Source organism: Podarcis pityusensis (genome assembly GCF_964106645.2).
Source record: "Podarcis pityusensis genome assembly, chromosome: 7".
NCBI lineage: Eukaryota > Metazoa > Chordata > Lepidosauria > Squamata > Lacertidae > Podarcis > Podarcis pityusensis.
Genome location: NC_138031.1, coordinates 36,521,844 through 36,548,817, shown reverse-complemented (window position 1 = coordinate 36,548,817; position 26,974 = coordinate 36,521,844). Strand labels below are relative to the sequence as shown.

The 26,974-nt window shown below is 39.0% G+C and overlaps 1 protein-coding gene across 5 annotated transcripts in view; it reads right to left on the bottom strand.

Moving 5' to 3' along the window:
* Positions 1-26,974, bottom strand: part of ASPH (aspartate beta-hydroxylase) — a 99,966-nt gene that overhangs the window by 7,848 nt on the left and 65,144 nt on the right. For 3 of the 5 annotated variants that reach the window (XM_081013361.1, XM_081013362.1, XM_081013359.1), the window contains 9 exons: positions 22,471-22,506; positions 20,281-20,366; positions 18,830-18,916; positions 17,625-17,775; positions 15,987-16,123; positions 12,577-12,675; positions 11,266-11,355; positions 9,743-9,880; positions 1,161-1,296 (listed from right to left, as the gene is read on the bottom strand). In XM_081013361.1, coding sequence (XP_080869487.1) covers positions 1,161-1,296; positions 9,743-9,880; positions 11,266-11,355; positions 12,577-12,675; positions 15,987-16,123; positions 17,625-17,775; positions 18,830-18,916; positions 20,281-20,366; positions 22,471-22,506 — 960 coding nt within the window. Of the gene's footprint in view, positions 1-1,160; positions 1,297-6,115; positions 9,067-9,742; positions 9,881-11,265; positions 11,356-12,576; positions 12,676-15,986; positions 16,124-17,624; positions 17,776-18,829; positions 18,917-20,280; positions 20,367-22,470; positions 22,507-24,714; positions 26,921-26,974 lie in introns of those variants that run through there. The other 2 variants (XM_081013363.1, XM_081013364.1) reach the window with 2 other exon arrangements.

The following is a 26,974-nucleotide window of genomic DNA, read 5'->3' as shown; positions in this document are numbered from 1 at the left end:
CTGTTGCACTCATGTCTTGCTTGCAGGTATCCCACAGGTGGCTGGTTGGCCACTGTGCAAACAGCAGATTGTTGGACTAGTTGGGCCTTGGGCCTGATCTTCTAATGTTCTTATGTACATGTCAGGGACTGGACTGAAGAAGAGGTTTGGGAATCGCCTCCTCCTTCTCCTCTGCTTCCCTTGGAGGAGGAGGGGTAGGGGGGGGGAATCTCCAGTAGTTTCAAGAGAAGTGGGAGACAGGATTGTATTACAGCAAAACGCAGAGCTGCCAAGTTATGAGATCTTAGGAGAAGGAGGGGAAGTTGGAGAAATGCCAGCAGAGACTTCCTTGGAGAGAACAGAAGCTCCACCACCACCGCGTACTCGTCGCTCACTTAGAATTCAAGAGCAAAGGGCTCAACGACATTTGATTCCTGAAGCCTCCCATAGAGCCACGGGCTGTTGCTGGAGAAAGAAGGGGATGGGCTCAGAGTGAGCAACGTCACCATGGAGTTAAGGACTGGATTGTTTTCCTTGCTCCACAATTACTGAATAAAACCACAAATATGAATTTTCTTGTTTCTTCTTTGATCCTTGATGCTACCGGGGGGGAGGAGAGAATCCCTTGAGCCTGACAGTACATCACTCTGCTGGAAAGGAAGTGATCAAGGGAAAAAGAAGACTGCTTCTTATGTCTCTATAAAAATGTCACAACAGTAACATGCATAGGACAATTTCTAACTTTTTACTGCCATGTGGACAAGCATGATCCTCGTATCAGGAAGTCTCGAGTACCTATTGGACTTGCTGTTCCTCTTTTTTGCTGTCAGTCCCTTTCCCCCAGTCCTTGCACAAAAGAGGGCAATGGCAGGAATGAGAAGGGTAAGCAGCTTCCACTTGCCTCATCCCCTCCCTTTGTGAGGCTGAATGTATTGGTCACAGAGAGAAAGGACAAGTGAACAAAAAGTGGTGATAGTGTCAAGGAGGATGTGGGCCCACTGAGGCCACCTGGCCCAAATAGATTGGATCCAGCACTTGCTGTAGAACAGCCATGCATTTTCATTTTATTGCAGTCTGACTTCACAGGAACAAACCCATTTCCATTAAAAGGACAGCTTTTATTAAAATTGCAGCATGGAAACTGAGTGACCGGAGAGAGGGGGAAATTAGCGCTTACAAACCTTGCTGCCAGAGAGTAAACTGGCTCCAGTCACCTTTCTCCCGCAAGTTCTCATCTTCAGGCAGAAAGAGCCCTTTTCCTTTATCCATCACAGCAAGTCCTTCATCTCGAATCACCTTCCAGTTTCTCTCTAAGGACTGAAAAGGCAAAAAATACCAAATAATACATTAATTTAGTATTTAAAGAGCATTCTGATTTATTTATTTTTACCTTAAAAATACACAGCAGCAGTAAGAAATCATTTAGCATCGTTAACAAGCTTTCCATTTTCCATTTTCCATTCAGTTAAGGGTTTAAAACAAAACGATCCATGTAGTTTCTTAGTTTCAATTACCTTTGCATCATAAAAATTTCAATAATCCCCAGCCACCTACCAAAGTGGCCTCCACTTTAATTTGCTTTTGATTAGCCGAGGGGGATGTTCAGCAGATCATTTTATACTATGCGCTAACAAGAGTATTGATCTTCACAGTCACAGCGCACCAGAGTTTTCAATAGAGCTAACAGAGCATTGAGAACAATACTTTGAATTCCAGAAATAAATGCAGCACAATGTACACATGTCTTTTAAGTCTGTAATGGCATGTGAAATCCTCAGTGCTCCCCCCCACTCCACTCTGTTGCAAGAGTTGGCCCCAGACAAGTTGAGAGAGCAGAACATTCCCATAGCCCAAGGTGCAAAGTTAGAGGAGCACCTCTTTTCCAGGGCACTTCCCTCAAATTTCTGATTTGTTGCTAAAGCATCAAGCAGGAGTAACTCCTACAGCAATATGACTTCAACAAATGTTGAGATCCCAAGGCCTTCCCACCTCTGTCTCACCCACATACTGTTTAATGGCATTACATGAATTCCCTAAAGGAAGGGTAATGGCATTATTTTTAGTCCACAAACTTAACTCAAGCAACCAATAGCACTTGCCATCATCACATTTTCCCAGACAAAGCTTTCCACAGATTCTCTATGTACTTATTGATGTTAAGCAGAGTTAATCCCCTTAATTTACAACTTAATTTCATCAGCAAAACAGAATCTTTATCTTCTGTTGCCTAAATGATTTAATTCGTGCATCAGTCTGCCAAGCAATTCTTTTGCTATTTAACATCACAGAGGCACTTGCAAAGCCAGATTATGTGCCATGCAATTAATTGGGCACTGCTTTCATTTCCAAAGAGCAATGCAAATATATTGTGGTTAATGACTGATACCAGCACCTGGCAATGCCCAATGTAAGAAGGTGTAGGAGAAAAGGGAACTGAATCATGGTCTCTCTTATGCAGAATGGTCAACTCTTTTTTTAAAAAAAATAATTTTTATTCATTTTCCAAACAAGTTTTATACAATCAACAAATTGTTTTACACTCATGCTTCAATTTTTGACTTCCCTCAGTTTCTCTGTCAATCTTTAGAAAAATTTCTATTTATTGACGCATTTCTAAACATGATATTGCCTTTCCCCACTCCTTTTCCTCTTACTCTCTTTTTTGCAGTATTTCTTACTATTTCACAGAGTCTCTTCAAAACCAACAAGCGTTGTCTGTACATCACATATATTTTTCAGATATTCTGTAAATTTCCCCCAGTCCTCGATAAACTTTTGGTCTTTCTGGTATTGAATCTTCCCAGTCAATTTGTCCAATTCTGCATATTCGGTCAATTTCCTTCTCCATTCTTCCACTGCTGGAATTTCTTCCTGTTTCCATCTTTGGGCCAGAAGTATCCTTGCGGCAGTCACTGCATATTGAAACAGTTTACAGTCTCTCTTATTGATTTCGTTTCCTACCATTCCTAATAGAAAGGCTTCTGGTTTTTTAACGAACGTATATTTCAACATCTTTTTCAATTCATTGTATATCATTTCCCAGAAGTCTTTCGCCTTTTTACACTCCCACCACATATGATAGAAAGTACCTTCTTTTTCTTTACATTTCCAACACTTGTTGCATGTTTTATACATTTTGGCCAGTTTAACTGGCGTTATATACCATCTGTAAAACATTTTCATTACATTTTCTTTCAACGCAGTACATGCCGTAAATTTTAGCCTTTCATTCCATAATTTCATCCAATCATCATACTGTATATTGTAACCAAAGTCTCTTGCCCAGTGTATCATTACTACTTTTACCTCTTCATCTTTTGTATGCCACTCCAGCAACACTTTATACATTTTAGACAGGTTTTTATACTCATTATTCAATACCTCCACTTGGAATTTTGATTCTTTACCTTCATACCCACACATTTTACAATCTTTTTTAAACATTTCATTAATCTGAAAGTAGTGTAACCAGTCGTAAACAAATTCTTTCACCTCTTCATAAGTTTTCATTTTCCATTCCCCCCCCTCTCTTGTTACCAATTCTCCATATGTTATCCACCTCCACCTCATATTAATTTTTTTCACACTCATCACTTCTAATGGTGAAATCCAATGGGGGAGTCTAGGTTCCAACAAGTTTTTATGCCTCTCCCACACCTCTATCAGTGATCTTCGGAAGATGTGGTTTTCAAAACCTTTGTGAATTTTTTTCTTCTCATACCATAGGTAAGCATGCCAACCAAATCTGTTGTCAAATCCTTCTAAATCGAATAGCTCTCCATTCTCTAATTTAATCCATTCCTTTATCCAACAGAGGCATGATGCTTCATAATATAATTTCAAATCTGGCAGGGCGAAGCCACCTCTCTCTTTTGCATCTGTTAATAACTTAAACTGAATCCTTGGCTTCTTACCCTGCCAGATATATCTTGAAATTATTTTTTGCCATTCTTTAAAAATTGATGCCCCCTTAATTATCAGCAATGATTGGAAAAGGAATAACATCTTTGGTAGCACACTCATTTTTATCGTGGATATTCTCCCCCAAAAGGAGAATATCCCCACACCTCCAAATCCCTTTTTATCTGATTCCACATAGGTAAGTAATTGTTTTGAAACAAGTCAATGTTCTTGGGGGTTAACCATATTCCTAAATACTTCACTTTGTTCACCACTTCTATCTCTGTCCTTTGTTGTATTTCCTCAATTAGTTCTTGATTCATGTTTTTAGCCATGATTTTCGTCTTTTTTTTGTTGAGATAAAATCCTGCAACTCGACCAAATTGTTCTATTTCTTCTAAGATTCTTTCAATACTTTCCACTGGTTCTTCTACTGTCAATACCAAGTCATCTGCGAATGCTTTAACTTTGTATTCATTTTTCCCTATAGACACCCCTTTTATATCTTCATTTTTTCTTACTGATTTTAGCAAAACTTCCAGCACCATAATGAATAATAGTGGCGACAGTGGGCATCCCTGCCTTGTACCTTTGGTTATTTTAATATCTTCTGTGGTATAGTTGTTTAATAGCAGAATGGTCAACTCTGGTGGTCAACAGATATGAATTTCAGTTCTCCATGGATACTAGTTCTTCAGTCACTTGAGATTCATTCCCTGAAAAGCTTGGGGAAAGCTCAGGTATCCTCATTTGTGTGAAATATGTGCACCATTATTGAGCCTTCCTCAAGTGTAGAAAGAAATCTGCATGGTAACTAACTCAATCACACAGGTCAAAGACATTCCAGATTGCTTTGCAAACTGACAATATAGGACATTGTTTAATCAATCATTTCCAGTTACTTGGTTATTATCTAAGAATGGCACTGCTGTGATCCTTCCTAAATGTCAAAGCAGCATTATTAGGAAAATGTACAAAGTTACCTGCCTTATTTCTTTCTTTTTGCTGCCAACAATATTTCTGATGACTCTAGAATAAACTGACGGTACTTTTAATGATCTGTATGTAATCTAAACAATGTACTGAGGACTGACAAAGGTACCACTTGATTTGCTTGAATCAATAATAATGTACTATAGGATGTCAGAACAGAAGCTGAAAGGATCAGGTAAGGGAATATCAATTCATCAACACAGGGAACAGCTTTACTCAAGTTAAACGCAAGCTTTCCTTATCTGAAACACAGATAAGAATGGTGATTTTCTTACGGCCTGTGCAGTACTGCGATTCAATAAGGATGAATCCTGGACCGCCTTGCCAAGAGAGTTGTGCCAGGTTCCCTCGGGTGTAACTGTTTTGGGTGGCCTTTGGCTGAACACTTCCTCCTTTGGGGTATGTTTGGTATGCTGATGTTTTAATTCCGATGGCTGCCTTGTAATTGTTATTGTGGTCCTAGTTTCTCATGCTAATATTTCATTATTAGGTGCGATTGTTTTATATTACTGTTTTTTTGAATCGTTGGCACTTTGAACTTCTAAGGAATTTAAGTAAAATAAATGAAATAGCTAGCCGTCTTCAAGTATTTAGCCTGAACACATGAAAACAAAATGCACATACTTCTCTTGCAAAAGCTCTCAGGAACCATCTCCAGACAGCACTTGCAGAGAAATTTGGGGAGCTGCTGCCAGTCTGTGCAGACAAAGTGTGGCTGAACTTTTTCAGCCTGAGAGCCTCACTGATGGTCAGCTACCTTTCTGAGAGCTGCATGATAGCGGTGGGTGTGGCCTAGGTATGTGTGTATACAAATATATTACAAATACACACACACACACACACACACACACACACACACACAGCATTTCCAGCTCTCCCTACTCCAATGCTGCCGTGAGGGGTGGCTGAAAACTTTGCTTTTTACATATCATTTTGCGCAAAATAAAAGGCAGCATTTCTCTTCACATCAGCACATCAGTGGGGCTTGGTCGGGAGTGGAGCAGGCATGCACAGCACACTGGAGCTGGGACATGTATCCCTTGAAGGGCTGAATGTGGGGCAAAGTGGATTCAAGTTGATTATTCTCAGCACACACTCCCCAGTACTGTCAGATACACCTGAACTGAAGCACAGGTGAAATGGTTTCGTCTTGGCTAAACAGTAACCATAGTCAAAAGCCAAACTAGACAGCATAGTATGCCCTTGCTTCTCCCTTGCATTTTTTTTTTTGGGGGGGGGGGGGTTGTTTTACTAAATAGCTTGGGAGGAGTGATCTGGCTTAGGACCATGAAAGGAATAATCCTGGTCCCTCTGCAACTACTATTTAATGAACAGAAATCAAGCATATAAGGGCTCATCATGTGCAAACCATGGCATCTAGTCTGTGCCTAAGCCCCAGTTAAGCAATATTAACTTCCATGATGTTAAACGGAGGCACAAAAAGCATGTGATGTGAGCAAAACTGTGTTTCCAAACACAGACCCACCCTATTTAGATGGAAAGCTAGCATGGAGAGTGTGATTCAGAAGACCAAACAGGCACATGATCATGGAGTGATGAATCCACCACTGCTACTCTCAAAGTCCATCCTTTGAATCACTTTGCTCCAAAGTGGGCTTTGATACTGGAAGTAGGGCCAGCTGGGAAGAAGGCAATTGGAAGTGAGTGTGGGAGCTTCAAGGAAGGGTCAGCACTGTTATGCCTCTTCAGTGCTTTGCATCTTACACTCCATAGCCAGATTTACATACAAATAGGACAGACACACATTTAAATACATTTTTAACATTAGTCTATAAACCGGGCTCAACACTGAATAGACTGAATATGAGTAAGACGAGTACTTTGCACTGTACACAAGCTTGAATGCTGCCAAGTCGGTTTGGTTTGAGTGCCTTTTCTGCAAACAAGTTCACAAATTTGGATTGCATGGGCTGCAGAGAGAAAACGTGTCCGGATTTCTCGGTTTTAATAAGTAAGAAGGAATAGAAGCACAAATGACTGAAACAGCTGTCTTTATTAAGCTTGTTACTACTCTCCTGAGAACGTTATGGCACTTTTCGCTTGCAGCAAAAACACAGCTCATTACTAGAATTACCTTTTTTCAAATATTGAAATAATTTTATACAGCATTAACATGGAAGCATGAGGACTACAAATGTTCTTCTCATATGTCTTCGCAACTTATATTTCTAATTCCTTAGGCAAACTTCCAACTGTGCAAGCTACTTCAGGCATCTAAAACATAACACCAATTAGAGCAAAATATATACGTGCATCAGCAGAAGCATAGGCTGTTATGCATACAAAACAGCACAGATAAACATCAGTTGACAGTATTACCCAAGGAACAGCCCCTCTAGTACTATATCACTGCATTGCTTCATCATGATGTTTCATGCATCTCATTCAGGTTTCTGTTTTTTATAGTTAGCAAATATTAGCTAGACTGATTACACGGCTGTGATTCCACATGGAGAAAAGCTTTTTGCTCTTTTTACTAAAAATAGAACAACATGAAATAAGTGACATTGGAAAGAATATAAGGATACCTGAAGATAATGTCCAATTCCCTCATTTAAAATTAAATCTGAGGTGGGAGATGTAAGGCATTATTTGGTACTTTCTCCAGAAAGATTTTTTTTTTTGGGGGGTGCATATACAAATTAATAGAAAATTATAAACATGAAGACTTGGGGAGACTGAATTTGGACAATGAGACCCCATCTGGCTCAAACTAAGTTACCAAAATCAGCAACAAAAGAAGAAAGTGCCCCCACATGTAGTTGGTCTGTCTTTGTGAAAATTATATACTGATTTTTTTTAAAAAAAAATATCTTCCAAGTACTGCAATGCTTTGCATCTTTGTCTATGCACGTTTTGTATGTAATGGACCCAAGCGTTCAAAAGTATGCCTACAAAAAGTTAACATACCCACAATGGGAGCAAAAGGGAGCAGGTGGGAGTGGAAAATGGCTCTTTAAAGTTTCCTTGATCCAAGACAATGTTTTTGTTACCTCTGTGGGGATTTCTGCTTCTAGAAGTTTTGGGCTTTTGTGAATATATTTGTTAGCAAATAAAAAAACTGTGAAGATTCAAAACATCAAGTATTTTAAGGTAGCTCAGATCTTTTCCAGACAGTGCAAGAATTTCATTCTCTCTGTGTGTACCTATAAATATATATGGGTACAAGTGAACAAAAATGGATCACTTCCAAAGAAATAGCATTATGTCTGCTGCTCTGAAACATTGTTATTTTCAGGTCTGTCTGCTACTTCTTGAATAAGGCAGGTGCCTTAGTCTTATAAATATTTCTTGGGAAAGAAAAGGTTGATAATGAGCATCTTGGAATATGCATGCTTATGAACCTACAGCTTGGAAGCAGGCACCCATGGGTTCTGTTTCATGATCTGTGTATGAATGAGAACATGTGGGTGTCTTTCCCCTTTTCTGACTGGCATCCTGTAACTAGTCATGATTACATTGTGCCACTAGGTGCGACTAGATGTAGCACCTTATGGCCAAACACAAGCATTAGCTCTCTTGGGGGGAACAAAAATAAATAAATCAAGGTTCATTTAGTCTCCAAAACAGCCAGACTATTCCATCATGGGATGCAGATTTAAGAAGCCCACCTGAGCTTTGAGTGTGCAAACTTACCCTATGGACCATTGATTTCAACAGGGCTTTCCTACAAGAAAGCGTGCAGATGGTCAAAATGAATGAGGATATTCATGCTAGAGAACATTTCTTGTTAGGGAACATTATCCATGCTAACATTAAAGCATGTTCAGAAAAACCAGATGTTTTAGCCTTTTACAGGGACAACAAAATTTAATAATGTGTGTGATCCTGTTAAAAGGGGGAGGGAGTATAAGTCTTCTTCTTATTAGCATGGAACATTAAGAAAAAAAGCAAACAATTAAAATAGATAGCAGCCTCTAAAGTTCCTCTATAATCTGTTCTAGAAATGGAAATCTCACTGACGTTTTGAAAAAAGAACAATAATTGATGATTTAATAACAGAGTCTAAATTGTATTTTAACAATAGCAGAGAATAGTGATTATAAATAATTTAGCTGTCTATCTCAAGGGCTACAAACAGTGATGAGTTTCTTCTCTGTTGTCTGAGTTTTGTATTTATTCAGTTGGCCTGATGTTGTCTACCTTCTGCAATTAAACGTCCCAGTGAAGCCTCTAAGAGTTATGAGAGCACAAGGGAAAACAAACCGGCATGTTATCCACTAATTACAACATTCAGCAATTTAAGGCTTGCCTCCCAGTAATTAGTGTAAATTACAGACTTACTATGGCCATAAAAACTCAAGTGGTCCGGCATGTACATTTTTTTGTGTTCGCTCACTTCCACAACTCATTCCCTTAGCAGAAGAAGGAATGTCGCACAATGGACTATGGCTCCCACTGAAATCAAGTTAGTCACATGACTTACTTAGGTCCTGCTGATTTCAGTTGGTCTACTCTAAGTATGACTCAAGTCTGGAACCAAGCTTAGGTGTCAGTCACAAGGAATAAAGCAGCATATTGTTCTATCTGCTGAAGTCTGATCTTATGCATGCTTACTGAGAAGTAAGCTCCACTGTGTTTAATGAGATTTAATTCTAGGTATGTATCCAGAGAACTGCAGCTGTGGAATCTACTTCAGACAAAAATCTATATAGGAGAATTAATGAAACGTAGATTTTTATCCTGATTATTATTATTTTGTATTTTTATCTCCTATATTTTCCTTCTTGCATTTTTCTATGTATGCATTGTGCTTGCAAATAATTTCAGTTTTCTTTTTGGCATCATGCAATATGCAGAAATGTCTGCTGATAACAATCTATAAAGTAAAAGAAAGCATACTGCTCACCTTGACCAGGTCTGTATAACCTGTTTCCTTTGCTGTCCACCATGGCTGAGCCTTTAAACCCTTGACATTGTAGAGAGAGCGCTGCCAGACAGATGCAAAGTGACCCCGCTGGTGCCCAAGTTCATACCACTTGTATGCCTAGAAGATTTTAATTTGTTAACAGCTCATTTACATTAGTTACACTTCAGCAGAAAAGGATAAATCAATAACAAATATCATATGCTAGCAAATTCCTCTGTGCATGCTAATGATGCTATCTGCCTGCTTAGTGATTGTTCCCCTATAGCATCATCACAAATAACCAGCTGAGATGCAGTGATCTGGGAAAAGAGAACAGAGGTGGATACAAACAATTTAAGATCTTTTCCATGAAAACCTGCAGCACCAAATAATTCAGTGGCACTCAAGCATACCCACCATCCACGTGGAATATGGATGTGCCTATAGAAATTCCTACTAGGATGCTGCTCCAGTTCTGCCCATCTTGCAATAAAACACAAAAAGCAAAGACATCTTCTCTACCTCCTGTAAATAAAAAAAAAATCTATCTGCCTTCTATGGATAATATCTACAAGGAAGCTACCAGTATTGGCAGTTAAGTGGTGACGCCATTTTGCAAAACCACACCCACAGTGGCCCACGAGAGTTGTGGGATGCCAGGGTCTGGCCTTGCAGCTGAATCTGATTCCTCATCCCTACTTCAGTACATAACCAGAAGTGCAGAAATTAATCAAAAAGTATATGCTGAAAGTTTTCTTTGAAATTTTGTCCCTAATGTCAACCCACAATCCTATAACCAGTAAGCCACTCAACTACATCACAAAGAAAGGAACTCAGTATACTGGTCTCTAAACACACAAAGGTAAAGAGAAATAGGTTTTAAGATGTCTTTGCAGCAATGCTGCTAGAAGTAAAAAAAAAAAGGGGGGGCAATTAACTAAGCTTCTTCTCTGTAGCCATTTCTATGCACTTCCTTACAGAAGAAATGGGGTGGGGGGATCCTACTTAAACATCAGGAACTAGGAAGCAGTTTGGTGTGATCCAGCTAAGTGTATTCATAAATAAAGGTAACTTATATTGGATTTCACCCATTGCAATGCCATCTCAAAGACACCACTGCACGGGGAATTTCCCACTTCTTTATGCAGGGTGCCTCCGACCATTCAGCCTTTTGTTATGGTCCACGTAAAAAGCTTTAGGAATTTTGGCTGTGTGAATTAATGCAAAAGCTGAATTGGATTTATACCCAGCTCTTGTTCCCTAGGTAGAGTCAGCCTCTTCTAATTGGTTTGACTAAGACCACAGCCCTATTTATTTCCAAGTCTTCCCTTGAACCCTTCTGTCTGCTTAACAACCTGCAATTTCATCATAGCCTCTGATGACATTTGGAGTTTGGCTCTTTGCTGTGCTTCCTGCTTCAGGTTCCTGACCAATCTCACACTCTGGACACATTAGGGCCAAAGTCAACTCAGATCTTATTTGCCTTTTCAGATGAAACTCATTGAACCTCCATTAAACTCTACCTCTTTGTTTCCAACTCTCTGCATGGCATCACCCAAATGGAAATAAAAGCGCCCGTCATCAGTGCCTGGGTCTCCTGATTCTAGACCTTCCTAGAGGGATCAGAAAAGAATGCCAGTTATTCATTTTTGTGTTTTAAAAAAGCTTTTCAGTTCCACAGCTAACAAAATGTAGCAGCGTGGATGGCTGCTATTCAGGATTTGAGCCAGCTATGCCCTTTACTAGGAAACTCTATTCCATTTCCCCAGCTTTCAATTTTTCCATCATTCCATGTCCATCAAGCTGTTTTGGGGCTCCCCCACCATAAAGATTTCTTGTACTTCTGAAAACTTTAAGGATCCCCCAAGGTTGCTTATACATTAAATTGTACTGTCATTTGGGCTGCCTAAAGACCCACATGCAGATAGTAAGTCAATTACTACTATATAGGATACTTGTATTTATATAATTCTTTCTCAAAGATATATTATCTTAAAATTCCTATAATGTATTATAGTGTACACACTTTCTGTTCCTTCAAAGGATGCATAATCAATTATCTATCACCCTCTTTCCCCCATGTCTTCTCTGCTATTGTGTGCCAACTCTACTATTTCTAATGGAGGTGGAGAGTGGCCATGGTGTGTTTCCCCCACAAATGTTCACATGATTATATGAACTTGTGAAAATGTCTCTACATGGGAACTTGCTTCAGAAGAACCATCTCAAACGTGGTTGTGTGAACTGGTTCTTAGAGGGCAGGGAGTAAGTTGCAGTGCTAAATAACTGACCTGAAGTCCCATGCAGGAAAAGAGATCTTGCATCCAGGGGATGGATCAACATAGTAGTGATAGCAGTAGTAGTAGTAATATTAATAACAATAACCATCATCATCCTATACCACCATTCATCCAAGGATCACAGGGCAGTTTACAATATAAAAACACAAAATGTATACCATTTTTGAAACAAAAAACCCCAAGACCCCCCGCAGTTAAAAAGTCCATTGATTGTTTAATTAGCCAAAGGTATGGGAGAAGAGGACTGTTTTTGCCTTCTGCCTAAAGATAAGTAGCAAAGACACCTGGTGCCCTGGGGAAAGCATTTTGCAAGTGGGGAGTCACTGCAGAAAAGGCCCTTTCTCGTGTTGCCACCTTCTGAACCTCTCGTGGAGGAGGCACATGATGGTGATCACGGGATCTGGGTCAGTTCATATGGGGAAAGGAGGATTTCACGACCCTCTAATATTAAATAGTACAGTTTTGACCCTTTACATATAATTTCCTCCATTTATTGTGCTTTCCAAAAGAAGAAGATCCTAATGTAAATATTACTTTTAAATAGGGAATGCTTTCTGCAATCTTGTTCTCTGCCTTCAGGATGAAGCCATAATGCACTTTAGCAAAGCCGTCATTAGGAGCCAGGCTCAAAACCTGTTAAAAAGCAAAACAACAAATAATTAGGGCTTTACCTCTGCAGTGATTTTGAATTGTTTACAGAGACAGTGCTATATATTAGTTCTTGGCTCAAAATAAGGATTTATTTCCATTAGTAGTCCACAAGCAGACCACTGGTTAAGGGTTTTGACTATGCATTATTGAACATGTATGTCTAATTGGAATTGTCCCTGCCTTTTCTCTTGCCTGCAAGGTCATGCAGCAGACTTCTTGGACTAATTCAGCACAGTCATATAGGCTGGCATTACATATTGTGTGTCACATGGAGATGCTTCAAAATTGCATTTAAAAAAGTAAATTTTATTAGAGTTTGGAAAAAGGAACACAAATATTATTTATTATATTTTTTATCAAAATTAAAATGTTAATCTAAATAAAACCAAAAACTAAAAAGAAAAAGAAAAGAGAAAGAGAAAAGGAGATAGAGAAGGGATAAATTAGGAGACAGAAGAAGAGAAAGATGAAATAATGAAGGAAGGAAATAAGGAAATAAGGAACATACCCTATGATGTGTTTTTATCAAGTCATGAGACTTCATGTCTCACTCCACATTATCGGCTCCCATTGCTAAAGGCAGGGAAACTCACAACTTGGTGATATCATGATATAGACTGAATCAGTCTTCCCCAATTTGGTGCCCCCCCCCCCCGATATTTTGGACTAGAACTCCCACCAGTCCCAGACAACATGGTCAATAGCCAATGCGGATGGGAGTTGTAGTTAAAAAAAAATAATGTGACGGGCACCTGCTGGGTTAAGTGAGCCTAAATGTTATGGAGCAGAGGGGGAGAACTCAAACAGGAGGGGAGCCATTTTTGGCAATACTTCCATGCTGCATGTAAGGTGTGTTCCATCCTCAGCCATGGACAAGAAGCTGTGCTGATATTCATGGTCTGGCCTTCATTTTCAAAGAACATACCAAACGTCAGCTTTGACATTTGCACAATGTATTTTTATGAAAAGAATGTTTAATTAGTACAGTGGTACCTCGGGTTACATACGCTTCAGGTTACATATGCTTCAGGTTACAGACTCCGTTAACCCAGAAATAGTACCTCGGGTTAAGAACTTTGCTTCAGGATGAGAACAGAAAACGCAACACGGCGGCGCAGCGGCAGCAGGAGGAGGCCCCATTAGCTAAAGTGGTGCTTCAGGTTAAGAACAGTTTCAGGTTAAGTACGGACCTCCGGAACGAATTAAGTACTTAAACCGAGGTACCACTGTACACAGAACTGTGGGAGCAGAGAAGGAAGGGAATTCTTCCTGCTACTGTGTCTTCTTCAGCCATTTAACTATAATTAATGCAGAGTTCAGGACTAACCTCAAAACACTCGTCTATCTGTGGCACAAATTGGGAGACAGAGCATTTGCCTTCAAATTTCTTGAACTAGAGAAATCCCTTGAAGAAAGTTAAACCAAGATCTATTGCGCTTTGAAAACAAAAGCAGCTTTGATTTTTACAAAGCCTATATTTAATGTATTGTGTCTCAGTGCCAGACTACTAGATTCAAAGGGGAAATAGCTAATCGGAGAAAAATGAAATGCTATCCCTTTCTTGACACTGCCTTCAAGCTGTGATACAATGGAAGATCTTAAAAAAATTGTTCACCAAGAATGGACAAGTTTCCCATCGGGTTGAATTCCAGCTATAGGAATAAAATTCTTTGATTCGAAGTTCACTGTTTGGGTTCATTGCTGAAGGGGTGTGTGGCAGGGGAAATAGGAAAAAAGATTCAACATGACCAAACTGCTGAGAACAGCATTTAGGTCAACCATGAACACAGGATTTCCTAAAAGTTATTCCTACTGCTGACCTACAACTTCTCATTCTAGTGCTACCCTTTTGCCAAGATAGGGGAGGGGGTGCAGGGATTTTCTGATTCTCGTTGGCCATCAGCAGACGGTGCTTCATGGGTCTTCAACCACATTGCAATGCCTCTAGTCAGATTTCAAGACTCTATTCATAACAGCAGTGGAGAACCTGAGGTCCCCCAGAAGTTGTTTGGTGCCAAGTCCCATCAGCCCCAATCAGCATGGCAAAGAAAATGACAGGAGTTGTAGGGAACAACATTCGAAGCACCACACAGTCCTCATCCCTATTTTATAGGGTACAGAACTAGCTACATATAAACTTTGTATTAAAACTTCAAATGAGTTATGATGCTCCGCCTGGTATACCTAACTTTGTTTCTTCATCAGTCCATTTCACATGTATTCTTTAATTTTTAATCTGTAACATCTTTGAGCATTTTGTGAATGAGATATGCTTTTAAATTGATGTACAACTGCAGCTGGCTGGAATTATGTAAGTGACTGCTTCAGAAAGCAATGCCCTCAGTTTCAATGAGGTTCAGTTGCCTTCAGTGGCATTATCATACAGTCAGATTTGAATGCCTCCCTAGAGTCATGGTACAATCCTGTTCTCATGCTTTTTAGTAGACCAGGTTTTCCCATGCGAAGGAATGAACAGAAGGGGGAAAGGCAAGTATCTTGGAGTTTGAACAAGAAGCTACGCAACAGGGAAACCACACAGTCTATGCACACTTTAGCGCAACTGTAAGAGGAAACATTTGCAGCGTTTGGACTGGTCAAAATGAGGGTACCATGGCCTAAAAGACAGGGGTGGCTACCCTTTTTTGGCTGAAGGGCTACCCTGAGGGTCAGTCAACTAATCCAAGGACTACATGCCTGTGGTAGGTGTTGCCAACACATATTTATCACACATGCACCACATACAAAACACACACACTCTGCACACACATTCATCCTCACTAGGCTGGGCAGGGAAGTTTAAACCTCTCTCCTCAGATCAACCCTGTCATGGGGTGATTTGTCCATCACAGTGTTGGGCTGCATGAAGAGTTTTAACCCTTTCCTCTCAGCCCAGGACTGTGATGTACAGATTTTGCCACTGCAGCCCTGGGTAATGAGGAGAAGTTCAGGCCCAGCCAGCACAATGGAAAAGAAAGCCCCCATCTGCATAATTTGCAAATCATACTCCCTCTTGCAGGGAATCGTTCCTATGAGGAAACAGCACAGAATGCTCCTTCCTGGTTCCTGTCTGGTAAGACCACCCAGCAATGGAGCCTTTGCAGAGGGAGATGTACCTGATTTTGTTGTGGGCTGGTAGGGCTGCTGCAATCACCTTTCAGCCCACTGGTTCACCACCTATGCTATAAAGAGGCAGATGCATACTTTTATTGTTTGCAAAATTGTAATGTTCTTAAGCCTTGATCAACCTGTGGTACTTTAAAAAAAAAGTTTACATATTCTTAATAGAAGCTCACCTCCTCATAAACCCTCTTGGCATTGCTGTTGTCACCAATCAAAAGGTAACCCACTCCTAGATTGTTCTTGAATGAAGTATCATTGGGAAACAGGCTAACAAGTTTTTGCAGTGTAACCAAGGAGCCTCTCATGCGACCTAATTGAATTGGACAAAAAACAACAACAGCTTGGTTACAAGTAGGAGTAGTCTGGGATATAGCAGAGGAGGTAGCCAATCCAGTGCCTTCCAGATGTGGTTGGACTCTCATCATCTCTGCCGATTGGCCATCCTGACTGAGGTTGATGGGAGTCCTGCAACATCTGGAGAGCATCATGTTGCTCATGCCTGCAATACAGTATGTTCAGCTGTTAAATGGGCTCAAGTGATTAAATATATAAAAAGTATACATTACTAAAGACCGATAACACAAAATGTAAATACGCATGTGAAAATATATGAATATTTTTCTCACTGATGTCTTTTACTACTAATTTTAACAGATATGCCTTAGGAAAGCAAGCTGGTGGATTGTATCAGTCAGTCTTATGGAGACCTCTTGTGGACAACTGTGACATTCCTCATATCACAGCTTTCATTGGACAGTGGTAATAAGGGGGTTCACAGCATGGATGGATATGCCAACAATTAATCTCCAGTTCTTTAAAGTGCAAGTTTAAAGCTGCTGGTGTTTTTTAACTACATTAATTAAGGGTATAAATAAACTGCAATAAATTCAAGCGGGGGGCGGGGGAATGTTCAGACTTCCTGGCTCACAGGAAGACAGTTGCTCACAATATTTGCTTAACATTTGTCCATGAATCTGGGAGACACCTGTTTCTATCTACTTCTGTTCATTTCAAGTCATGCCTATAATTTAATGCCACTGGAAAGAGACGAACAGTTTAAAACACAAATGCAGTGATGTACACAGGTTTTGGGGTTTTTTTGTACAAGCATATCTGTGGTCTGTACAATATGATTTGACTCTGTGAAGCTGTATACAGTGGTACCTCGGGTTACATACGCTTCAGGTTACAGACTCCGCTAACCCTGAAATAGTGCTTCAGGTTAAGAACTTTGCTTCAGGATGAGAACAGAAATCGTGCGGCGGTGGTGCGGCAGCAGGAGGCCCCATTAGCTAAAGTAGTGCTTCAGGTTAAGAACAGTTTCAGGTTAAGAATGGACCTCCAGAACGAATTAAGTACTTAACCTGAGGTACCACTGTACAGGTAACACAGCTGTATACTGTTGAATATGCATTATCAAATACTGGCAAAAAAACCCCACCCCTATCAGGATATTAAAACCAAGTATCAATGTCAAATCCAGATAGAAATCATTTGGAAGAATATTCAAGCAACTGAGCAGTATCTGTAGAAAAAATGGTGTTAAAATTCACAAGGAGGATTTTTTGAGACCAAATAGGTTTCAGTTTCTCCTTCAAAATCTTCTTGGCATTATATGATATACATCTCTAGTGTGTACTTACCCTTTAAGCTACATTGCACAAACAGTTCTTTTGTTGTTTATCATTCATGTAACTTTACAAACATATGCTGTATGCATCATCCATTTAATAAAACAACAAAGTCTTTAAAAATCCCCTGGGCATTTTTGAACATTTGACCTGCAGTAAGTGCAGATTTAAGATCCTTACCAAGAAATTGTTGCCGATCTGCCCTTCTTTTCAATGTGAGTTTTACCAGATCATCAGGGACATTTGGTAGACTAGCAACTTCACCATAGGTACTGATGGATCGCTGTAGTATTTCATTGCTTCTCGCTTTCTCTGCCAAGTCATCCTCACTCTGTGTGTGACCATAAATCATTCATCAGTGCCCAAGTCACCACTTAACTTTTTGTTTGTTAAAAACATGTTTTTACTCAATTGGTAGTTGTTTGAGATTGGTAAATGTCATTGGGAAAAGGAGATGAACTGCTTTCATTTTAAAGAAAAAGAAGAAGAATTCCTGATTGTACAAATGGACAGTGTAACACCTTCAAGCATTTTGGTGGCTACTTACACCAAAACGTACAGCAAGGAAAATGGAAAAAAAATATTTTAATAGCTGGCAAACAGCCTCTACATAGCCAACCACAACACTGACTTGAAAAAATAAACAGGTATTTTGTTTCTGTGCTCATCTTTTGAAATGCCTGCAGCTTTGTTTTGTTTTATTCTGGAATTCATTCACCAAATCATGAGTATTTGTTCAAAGGTAGTATAAATCTGTTTTCACTTCAGAATGACTTTACTGGATGGAAAGTTGTAATAGCAAGTTGTTTTAACAAAGGGTTAATATGGTGAATTCTGCTGGCTTTTCTGGCTTTGGTTTATTTATTTATTTTAAGACGGATGTCAATTGAAGAACTGACACAGTTAAGACCTCCATATTTCCATCGTGTAATGTCAAGCAAGCTGATTATAGTGTGTATGCAAGTTATTTTAAGGCTACAAAATATGGGCTATAAGCACAAATCACTGGGAATGTCATTGCTTAATTGTATGTAACACAAGAAGCTGAGAGACATCCAAAGGAGAAAAGACAGGAGGTACCAAGCCTCTTCTATTCAAGAAAGGAAGTGTCACCTGCTCCCTTCTTTCAGAAGAAATTGGCAGTTACAGGAGCATGGGGGGAAAAATCAGTGCTAGGATTAAGAAACATTCAGTAAACCACCTGCAAGTTTCACAGCTCTGGGGGAAATGTCCTGGCCTCACCAAATAAGAGCTGCCTTTTGCAAGATCATTCACATTTCCCATTGTGTTCATCCTGGAGATGACTGGATTTATAGTCTAGGACAAATAGAGACATACACAACTAGACAATTTGTCTTTCCATACATTGCTTGCTCATTTTTTACCTGCGCTTTTCCATATCTTGCCCGTGGGCTTTGGGGGTACTTGTTGACCAATGCTTCAAATGCCTTCAAAGCTTCCTCAGCTTTTCCCTAAAGAAAACCATTGTTATCTGAAGTAATTTGCAAAATACCATGTGTAGGGAAAATATTAACATTCATTATTATTTACATTTCCGATAAAAGTGCTGAGAAGTCACCAGCTAACAAAGCGCCTAAAAATAATTCAGTCATTTATAAAACATTTCTTGTGGGAAAAGGAAGTAGGCACACAACACTTACAGTGACAGCTAGGGAAGCTATCTGTTATAGTTTGGTAATGTATAATACACCTTTTAAATAAACACAGGTTGGGATTGTTGTCGTTTAAATAAAAATAAAATATTAACATTATGAAATGATTGTGGAAGGGAATGGCGGGGGAATCTAAAATATCAGCACTAGAGCGGGTTGATGACCACAGGCAGTGGATTTTGAGTGTCATGGAAGAGCAACAAGTTATTATATTTCTGTACCCAGGGAGAAGTGCTTGTGGGATTTTATGTCTTAGATGCTAAAATAAACCAGCTAGGTTTGGGCTCAGGGTGGTGGGGGCGGGAGGAGACAGAAGAGAGGGAGAGGGAGAGGGAGAAGGTGGTATTTATTGCTCTTCCTCAGGGAGGGAAACATCTGGGGCCATCCCTGAAATTTCCCTTTTTGTTATGAAATGGCTTAAAGTGAACATCATGAGGGGGGGGGAATGAAAGCATATTGGGGGCTATTAAAACACATAAGAAAAAAATTGATTGAATATGATGGGTGGTATTCATTTGAGTTTTACTCAGAGTAATCCTACTGAAATTAAATACACGATGGCATCAAAACGAAATGATTTAGGTACCTTCATACGGGCTATTTCACAGCTGTGAAATCCTTGAAAGCATCGGTTATGAAGAGGTATGCAAATATGAGAAAAATATATAGATTTTAAGACTCAAGGCTGCCATCACATCTGGAAGAACTGCAAGTTTTACTTTACTTGGGCAGGGCTACTTCCCAGGTTCAGTTGCATAAAATGTCATAGGAAGCTACCATATACTGAATCAGACCATTATTCCACCAAGCTCAGTTTTGTCTACACTGATGGCAGTTCTCCAAGATTTCAGACAAGTCCTTTCCTAGCCTTACCCGGAGTTGCTGGGGACTGAACCTGGTACCTTCTGCATTCAAAGCAGATGCTCTACCACTGAGCTACAGTCTATACATTTTAAAAGTACTGAATTGCTGTCTTTGTCCATCCACCCCTTATAATAGACATAAGCCTATATTGTGATCCACTAGCATTGCCAATAGATGGGTTCACAACCATTTGTAGTGTTTATCAGTGCCTTCTGAGGTTCTCTATGCCTAGGATTTTATGCATCTTTATGTTCTCTCCAGCAACAGCCAATTTAAGCTCAGTCGAATTTCATCATTACCTTTTTACGCAGCTTCTCTGCAGCATCGAGTTCAGCTTTAATCTGTTTATCAAATTTATTGAGCAATTTTGGTTTCTTTTTCTTCACTAGAAAAAAAAGAGATTAAAAAGAAATACAGCATTTCTTCCCAGAATTCAGAATTGACTATTTATGAACTTCTTTAACACCTTAATGCATGCTGAAGGATATCTAACAATAAGGAGCAAAACTGTAGTGTTTTTGTATTTACACAGTTACAGTAATACTGTGACAAGTCCAAACTGGTGTGTGTGTAATTGAATTTCCAAAAATAAAGGGGGGGGGGGAGAGAAAAAAGAAATGAAAAGAAGAAAAGAACACAAGAGAAACATAAACTTACAAAAAATCTTACAATTCCACATATTGAGATTACCCTCTTGACTTCCCCCCATCACAACCATGGGTCCTCTTAATTATATTTTAACTGCATATTGACATTTCTCCAATTATTCCGTCTTCCTAAGTTATCCATACTCTCTATTTCATTTAGTGTATTTAGAATCCTGCTAATGTTTTGACCCGTTTGCATTACTTTTGTATATACATTATAAACATCTCCCATTCTTTTTTAAATTTCTTGTCTTCCAGTCCAAATTGTTAAGAATGCAAGAACATAGTTAGAGCCTACTGACTCAGGATAATGGTCCATGTAGTCGGCATTCTGCTTTCTTAGTAGCCAACCAGATGCTGGTGGGAAACCAGCAAACAAGATCTGGGCACAAGAGCAGTCTCCCCTCCTGTAGTTTTTGGTAACTGGTATTACTGCCTCCAGCTGTGGAAGCAGAATATAGCCAACATGGCTAGTAGTCATTGTTAGCCTTCTTCTCCATGAATTTGCCTAAAGCCATCTAAGTTGGTGGCTATCCCTGCTTCCTGTGGGTTGCAGTAGCATCTGGCCAGTACCCAAAAAGGCAACGGTGCCCTCATCACACTCCAGAGTAGTTACAAACTATCTGAAAGATCACAACTGCATCTGAAGCCATTGCTAGTCATTGAGCTATTCAAAGTCATTCAGCCACTGGGTTTGTCAGCAACTCCATTCCCTGTATCGGTGCAGGAGGAAGGGGTAACAGGATAGTAGGATTAAGGATCAATTAACAAAGAACCTCTATACCTGATTTTAAAGAAGGAATTGGGAACCTTGGGAACCCACCCTCACAGATGCTGTTAGATTCCAACTCTCACCACCTTCATCCAGCATGGTCAATGGTCAGGAATGATAGGAGTTGCAGTCCAACAACATCTGGAGCACAATGGGTTCCTCATCCCTGTTTTAAAGGATTTAGCTAAATATATGAACATCATCGGCTTATGGTTATTACAATATGACAAATGATCAGCATAAGGCACAAATGTGCAGAACAGGCCATTAGAATCATTTGATCTTATTTTCCAAGACTTGGAAGGCATGCTTTCATGGACTCTTTCCAAGAACACCCATATGCTTCAGGACACTGTGTCGGCAATCCACCATATGGTATCATGTTCCTGAACTATCCAAGTAAATGAAAGGCCCCTGCTTCTGCTAGTGCTGTATAATAGGGACACAAAATGTAGCAAGGTGTATAATGTGAGTGGTCATTATGATGTTGGAAGGTGTTCAGTAGGGCCAGTTCTGGGGTGACTTCTAATACTTGTTTAGTTATTTTGCATATCTCTTGTAGGACTGCTGTTCAGAAGGGTTGGATTTTAGGGCATTCCCACCACATGTGGAGGCATGTGCCTCTGGAGGTGCAGCCTCTCCAAAATCTTGGTGAGGTTCCTGGGCGTATCAGACCAGTTTCCATGGTGTTAGGTACCACCTGTAGGTGAGTTTCAGGCTGAAACCTTCTTTGGGCTGATATGGACTTAAAGGGAGGTTTAGACCACATTCTAGTCCAATGAGTGGGGTTAATTTCATAGCCTATGTTATCCTCCCATTGTTATTTGATTGCATCAAGGGGGTTTATGGGATTTTGGAGCAGTATTTTGTATATTGTGGATACCATCCCTTTGCTGTGTCCCTGAGCTGTCAGGAGAAGGTTTTTGAAGGTGGTGAAGGGCCTAGTGGCTGCTGATTTGAATTAAACACAATGCTTCAGGTCCTAACTTAAGGAAGTTAGTGATTATGTCACTTGCTACTCAAAGGTCTTCAAGCACCAATGCAAAAACTAAGCATTCACATTATCTTACCTTTTTCTTTTTGCTGAGTTTCTTTTTCACTTTGTCCTAGAATATGTAAAAGAAAAAGAAAAAGTTTTGTATCATCACCACAGTGCTATTTTTAAAATGCATACAACTGGAATAATACCCACAAAATAATGGGTATATCTTCATTTTGCAATATTGTCAGGTTCTTTAATCTATCAATGACCTTATAATATAATATAATATAATATAATATAATATAATATAATATAATACAATACAATACAATACAATACAATACAATACAATACAATATAATAATATAGTTATTATGTGCAGAGAGTAAAGAATAGTTGTTTCGATTGTGCCAGAAAAGGTAAGGACTAAAGTTCATACCTATTCATTCTCAATCCACTTCATTCAAATGAATGGAAGTTTTTGCCTGCATACTCTTAACTTAATAAACCACTTACATTTTTCATCTTCCTGCATTCCAGATTAACATAACTAGTTCTCTCTTGAATATACTGGTAGTTTATGTATAGAACTTTCAGACTTCTATATATAGACAACAGTGTGGTGGTGGTTTAATTCAGTTTACCAAACATTTCAGCTCCCTTTGCACTATGCCTTGCACTTGGTTTATGCATGCCAACCTTCTCCAGCCTTATACCTTCCCAGGTGTCTTGAACTACAATTAACCAGTATGGCCAATGGTCCAAGATGGAAGTTGTACTCCCAACATGGAAGGCGGGCATCAGGTTGGGGAAGACTGATAGGTGCCAGTCCCCTCCACCCCAATGTGATTGCTTCTGGTAGGATGTTGGGCAATTGATGTACTCAATACTTGGTCAAGTTCATGTGCAGTCTCCAAGTATATGAACTGCCATGATCTGAGCTATCATATGTGATTTGAGCACCAATGGGAACTCCCTTCTTGATGCTAATAATAGCTTCTATGGAGTGATTTTCTTCAGGATCATAGTGAGGATTAAACTCCAGCACCGTATCCATTGCAGTTCAAATCCTGAGCAAGTGGTCCTAAAAGTTGTTATTTAGAGTTTTTTAAATATATATGCAAAATTAAGGTCAGGTGTATCTTAGAGTACTCCAACCCTGTCAGGACTCAATAACCTTTTTATGTTCAAGACAAATATGTAATGTGTTATTTCCCAACTACCTTTAGCCTATTAATTAATTTGCATTATATGGCATGTGTGACAAAAGAATTTTAGTCCCCACCCCACCCCCATACATTTCAAGACTTTGCCTCTTTTTTGCTTTGAGTTTTGGTGCTAACCGCTTTTCAGTTCCATTGTAACATATAACATCCTGTGAAGCAAATTCAGCAGGTTAGTCACATTCATCTGCTGCAATAAAAACAGGGAGCCTTGTGGTACCTTAAAAACTAACATATTTACTATGTCATAATATAGATTTTAGTCTTTAAGATGCCAAAAGACTCTGTGTTGCTCATGTGAAGTAAGTTCCTCTGGTTATGTTAAATTATCTGTTTCAATTCTATCCATAGTATAACACAGGGATGTGGCGGAAGTAATATAACCAGCACCATGGTGCCTTAAAAGACTTCATGATGGCTCATGAATCAACTCTAGTTCTCCTCTCCTCCTGGCTCACTACAGTGGTACCTTGGGTTAAGTACTTAATTCGTTCCGGAGGGCCGTTCTTAACCTGAAACTGTTCTTAACCTGAAGCACCACTTTAGCTAATGGGGCCTCCCGCTGCCGCCATGCTGCCAGAGCACAATTTCTGTTCTCATCCTGAAGCAAAGTTCTTAACCTGAGGTACTATTTCTGGGTCAGCAGAGTCTGTAACCTGAAATGTATGTAACCTGAAGCGCATGTAACCCGAGGTACCACTGTATAAGCCTCCCAATCACTAAAGCATTTCGGAACATCTAGCAACAGTTATTGGTAGAAGCTACTGTATTGAAACAAAATCCACCATCAGCTCCAGATATTGCCTTAGCACATACACTGTGAACCTACACACTAAGGAGGATACTAGCCTGCTTCTGTTTCATAGTGAAAGGGTAAGAGGTTATGATAAAACTGGTGAGCACTTCAGAAAAAAAAAAGATTGCAAGCATATAAACTGTAGTTTATATGCAGATATAGGACATGCATGAAGTCACATTAAGCTGGTTTTAACCACCAGTTCTGCATAATAAAATAACTAGTGATTTCAAATGGTATAAAGAAGACACAAAAGTGTTATTGAAGAGAGATGTTTTGTCAGCGATTTGGAAAATAATGACTGCACCAGTGAAAAGGTTCTTTTGTACTTTATTGCAACCAATCATTACATAGAAGAAAAAGTTCATCTTTTAAAAGTCCCCGTTACCTTGCCCCCATGGCACACTTGTGTAAACATGAAAATTATGTAATTATAAGCATTTTAAGAACTTGATCACAGCATAATAATTTTCTCACTCCAGCAGTCTAAAAATATATTGTCGCTATTGTACAAAAACACAATCCTATTTTTCTCTCATGTCCTTAAAAATATGGCTTTATAAAAAATTATTGCTCTTCCACTTAGAAATATGCAATTTTTCATTCAATGAAGAATAACACCTTTCATTTTATTTATTCCTCAAATTTATATACCACCCTTCCTCCCCAAGGAGTCCAGGGTGGCAAACACATCAATGATAAAACAATACTTTGCCTCAATCTGTATTAACAGAACTAGAGGACTATTGCTTCCTGAAAAGTATGAATGGCATGATCCTTCCTGTACAGTCTCCCATTCCCTGCATTGGCCTGGTGTGATGCCTGTGGGTGCACAGCTTCTGGTGGTGAGAACAAGGCTCTGTTATATTTGATGGGAATCATTCATGCACAGATGCAGTACCCATGTGGGAAGGGAATATGCTCACAGAAATCTAGGATATATGCTACATACAAACTATGTAGACCTCTCAATATATTGGATTCCAACCCAAGAAAAATGCATCACATTTCTCCTTACTCATGTTTCTACATTAAAAAAAATAAATCTAATTATCTCCAAGTGCTGGCTACAGTTCACAAGTCAAAGATTCCATAATAATCCTAGTGAATTCCCATTGACTTCAATGCTACTTAGTGTTTCCTACTGATATCTCAGATTAAACTGAGATTATCTTTCTCAGAGCAACAGCATTAAAATGAGAACTATTCCTGAGCCAAAAAAGGATAAAATAATTAAAGTAATGTGGATCTATTGTAATGCAACAGCACCATGCAATAGTTATCTATACCCCTAACTTTTTAAAAAAGTTTACCTTCATTTGTGAGCAAAATAAGGATTTTATTAATAAATACTGATTTATATTTATAATAAGAATTTTTTGGTAAAGAATATTTGTTGAAATCAATCATATTCTGACTCATTAGATAGACTCATCAGATAACTACAACCCTTGCCTCAGAATAATCCCATTTATTTCAGAGGGGCTACTGTTGATTAAGCAGTTGTGGGAATACAGTTTAGGTACTTATGCCGATATAACTGCTGACAAACAGTGCATTATAATGGCAGGTCTAAGGGCAAATGAAAAAAAAAATACAATTAAGCCAAGTGGATTTTCAATGTAAGCTCTGCAAACTTCCAGACTGCTATGGAATTCTTCAGTGTTCATCAGAAGTGGTGGTTACAACAATAACATTTGTGTGTAGTGTAATTATTTAAGTAATTCTGTAGATATGTCCATCATTAAGGTGTTTGCTACACCTGAGCATAGATTAAAGTGAGCTGAGCTCAGCTAGAATAATTACTAACCAACAAGTATAGGTCTAAGCCAAAATTTCACAGCTCTATTTTAGTAGTGTTCGCCATAAAAGAATGTAAATATATCACAATGCTATTTGATCACATTTTAAAACTTTGCTAACTAAGATTGCTTCCAAATTTTAATGCATCCACAGATATATATATATTAAAATCTTAAATCATTTGTTGCTACATTATAAATAGCATATTACAATTATGTGAACGACACATGTAAAATTCAGATACTACAACCTCTTGGTCACTAATAAGGGAGAAAATAAAAACATGTATATTAAAAGCTACAAAATGTTAAAAATGTATATTGGGGTTCTAAATATATGCTAAAGGTATACTAAAATGTGAACTGAGTGCTACACATTTTCAGAGAGTTTCACAAGTGATGCGTAAATAGTTTTTTTGCATCTACAAATTGAATGAAAAGTCTGCATTGACCAGAATATATATTCAGTTTAAAAATAGTGTTCTATTTCTGGCTAATACCATATTAACAACATCTACATGAGATGCAACTCAAATGGGAAAGTCTCCTAGCATCACTTGTGAAACACCTTTAGTGTTTCTCCCTCCACCACAAGTTTCTCAACTGCTTAGTTAATTACGGCATAAAGTCTATAACAAACATCTGTTCCCATTGTGTAGAGAATGGTTTAGGCTGGTCCTCCTGCTGTAGGGACAGTCTTTTTGAAGCTTTAAGTATCTGAAAAAATAAGGGGAGATCTAAATTAGAGGACCAACCATGATACAAATTATT